The 610-nt window shown below is 65.2% G+C and overlaps 1 protein-coding gene across 2 annotated transcripts in view; it reads left to right on the top strand.

Moving 5' to 3' along the window:
* The first annotated feature begins 6 nt into the window (after window positions 1–6).
* Window positions 7–610, top strand: part of HSPB7 (heat shock 27kDa protein family, member 7 (cardiovascular)) — a 2341-nt gene continuing 1737 nt past the window's right edge. For both annotated transcript variants that reach the window (XM_005886187.1, XM_014533300.1), the window contains exon 1: window positions 7–230. In XM_005886187.1, coding sequence (XP_005886249.1) covers window positions 35–230 — 196 coding nt within the window. In that variant the 5' untranslated portion in view covers window positions 7–34. The remainder of the gene's footprint in view (window positions 231–610) is intronic.

The raw sequence follows: 610 nt of genomic DNA, 5'->3' as shown, positions 1-610 counted from the left end.
CTGCCTCCTGGCCGGGGCCGGCTGCCCGCTGTGGATGAGCCACAGGACCTCCTCCAGCTTCAGAGCCGAGAGAAGCTTCCACTCCTCCTCCTCCTCGGCCTCGGCCTCGGCCTCCTCAGCTGCCCGAGCCCTCCCAGCCCAGGACCCACCCATGGAGAAGGCCTTGAGCATGTTTTCCGAGGATTTTGGCAGCTTCATGCGGCCCCGCTCCGAGCCCCTGACCTTCCCAGGCAAGTGCTCGGGGCCCTGCGGGATGGGGGCCACCCGGGAGGGGACACCTGCTCCAGGCACCTCTGAATGTGGCTGTGGCTGCCGAGCTGCCAGGGGCAGGTGCTTTGTGGCTGCAGCTGCACGTGGCCATCAGGACAGATGTGGCCACCAGGACAGATGTGGCCACAGAGACAGAGGTGGCCGTGAGAACAGGCAGGCCTTCAAGGAACAGGTGTGGCCAGGGGTCAGCTATGGTGTTGATGGCCACGCAGGGAGCTGGAGCTCTGAGGGGCTGCATGAGGTTGAGGGGGGGACGCATCCCCTACTCTAGGTGTGGGGCGGGTTGCTACACACACACACACACACACACACACACACACACACACTCACCACCCACGCC

Source organism: Myotis brandtii, unplaced genomic scaffold, assembly GCF_000412655.1.
Source record: "Myotis brandtii unplaced genomic scaffold, ASM41265v1 scaffold96, whole genome shotgun sequence".
NCBI lineage: Eukaryota > Metazoa > Chordata > Mammalia > Chiroptera > Vespertilionidae > Myotis > Myotis brandtii.
Note: the sequence above shows the minus strand (reverse complement) of the source record. Positions and strands in the feature narration are given on the sequence as shown.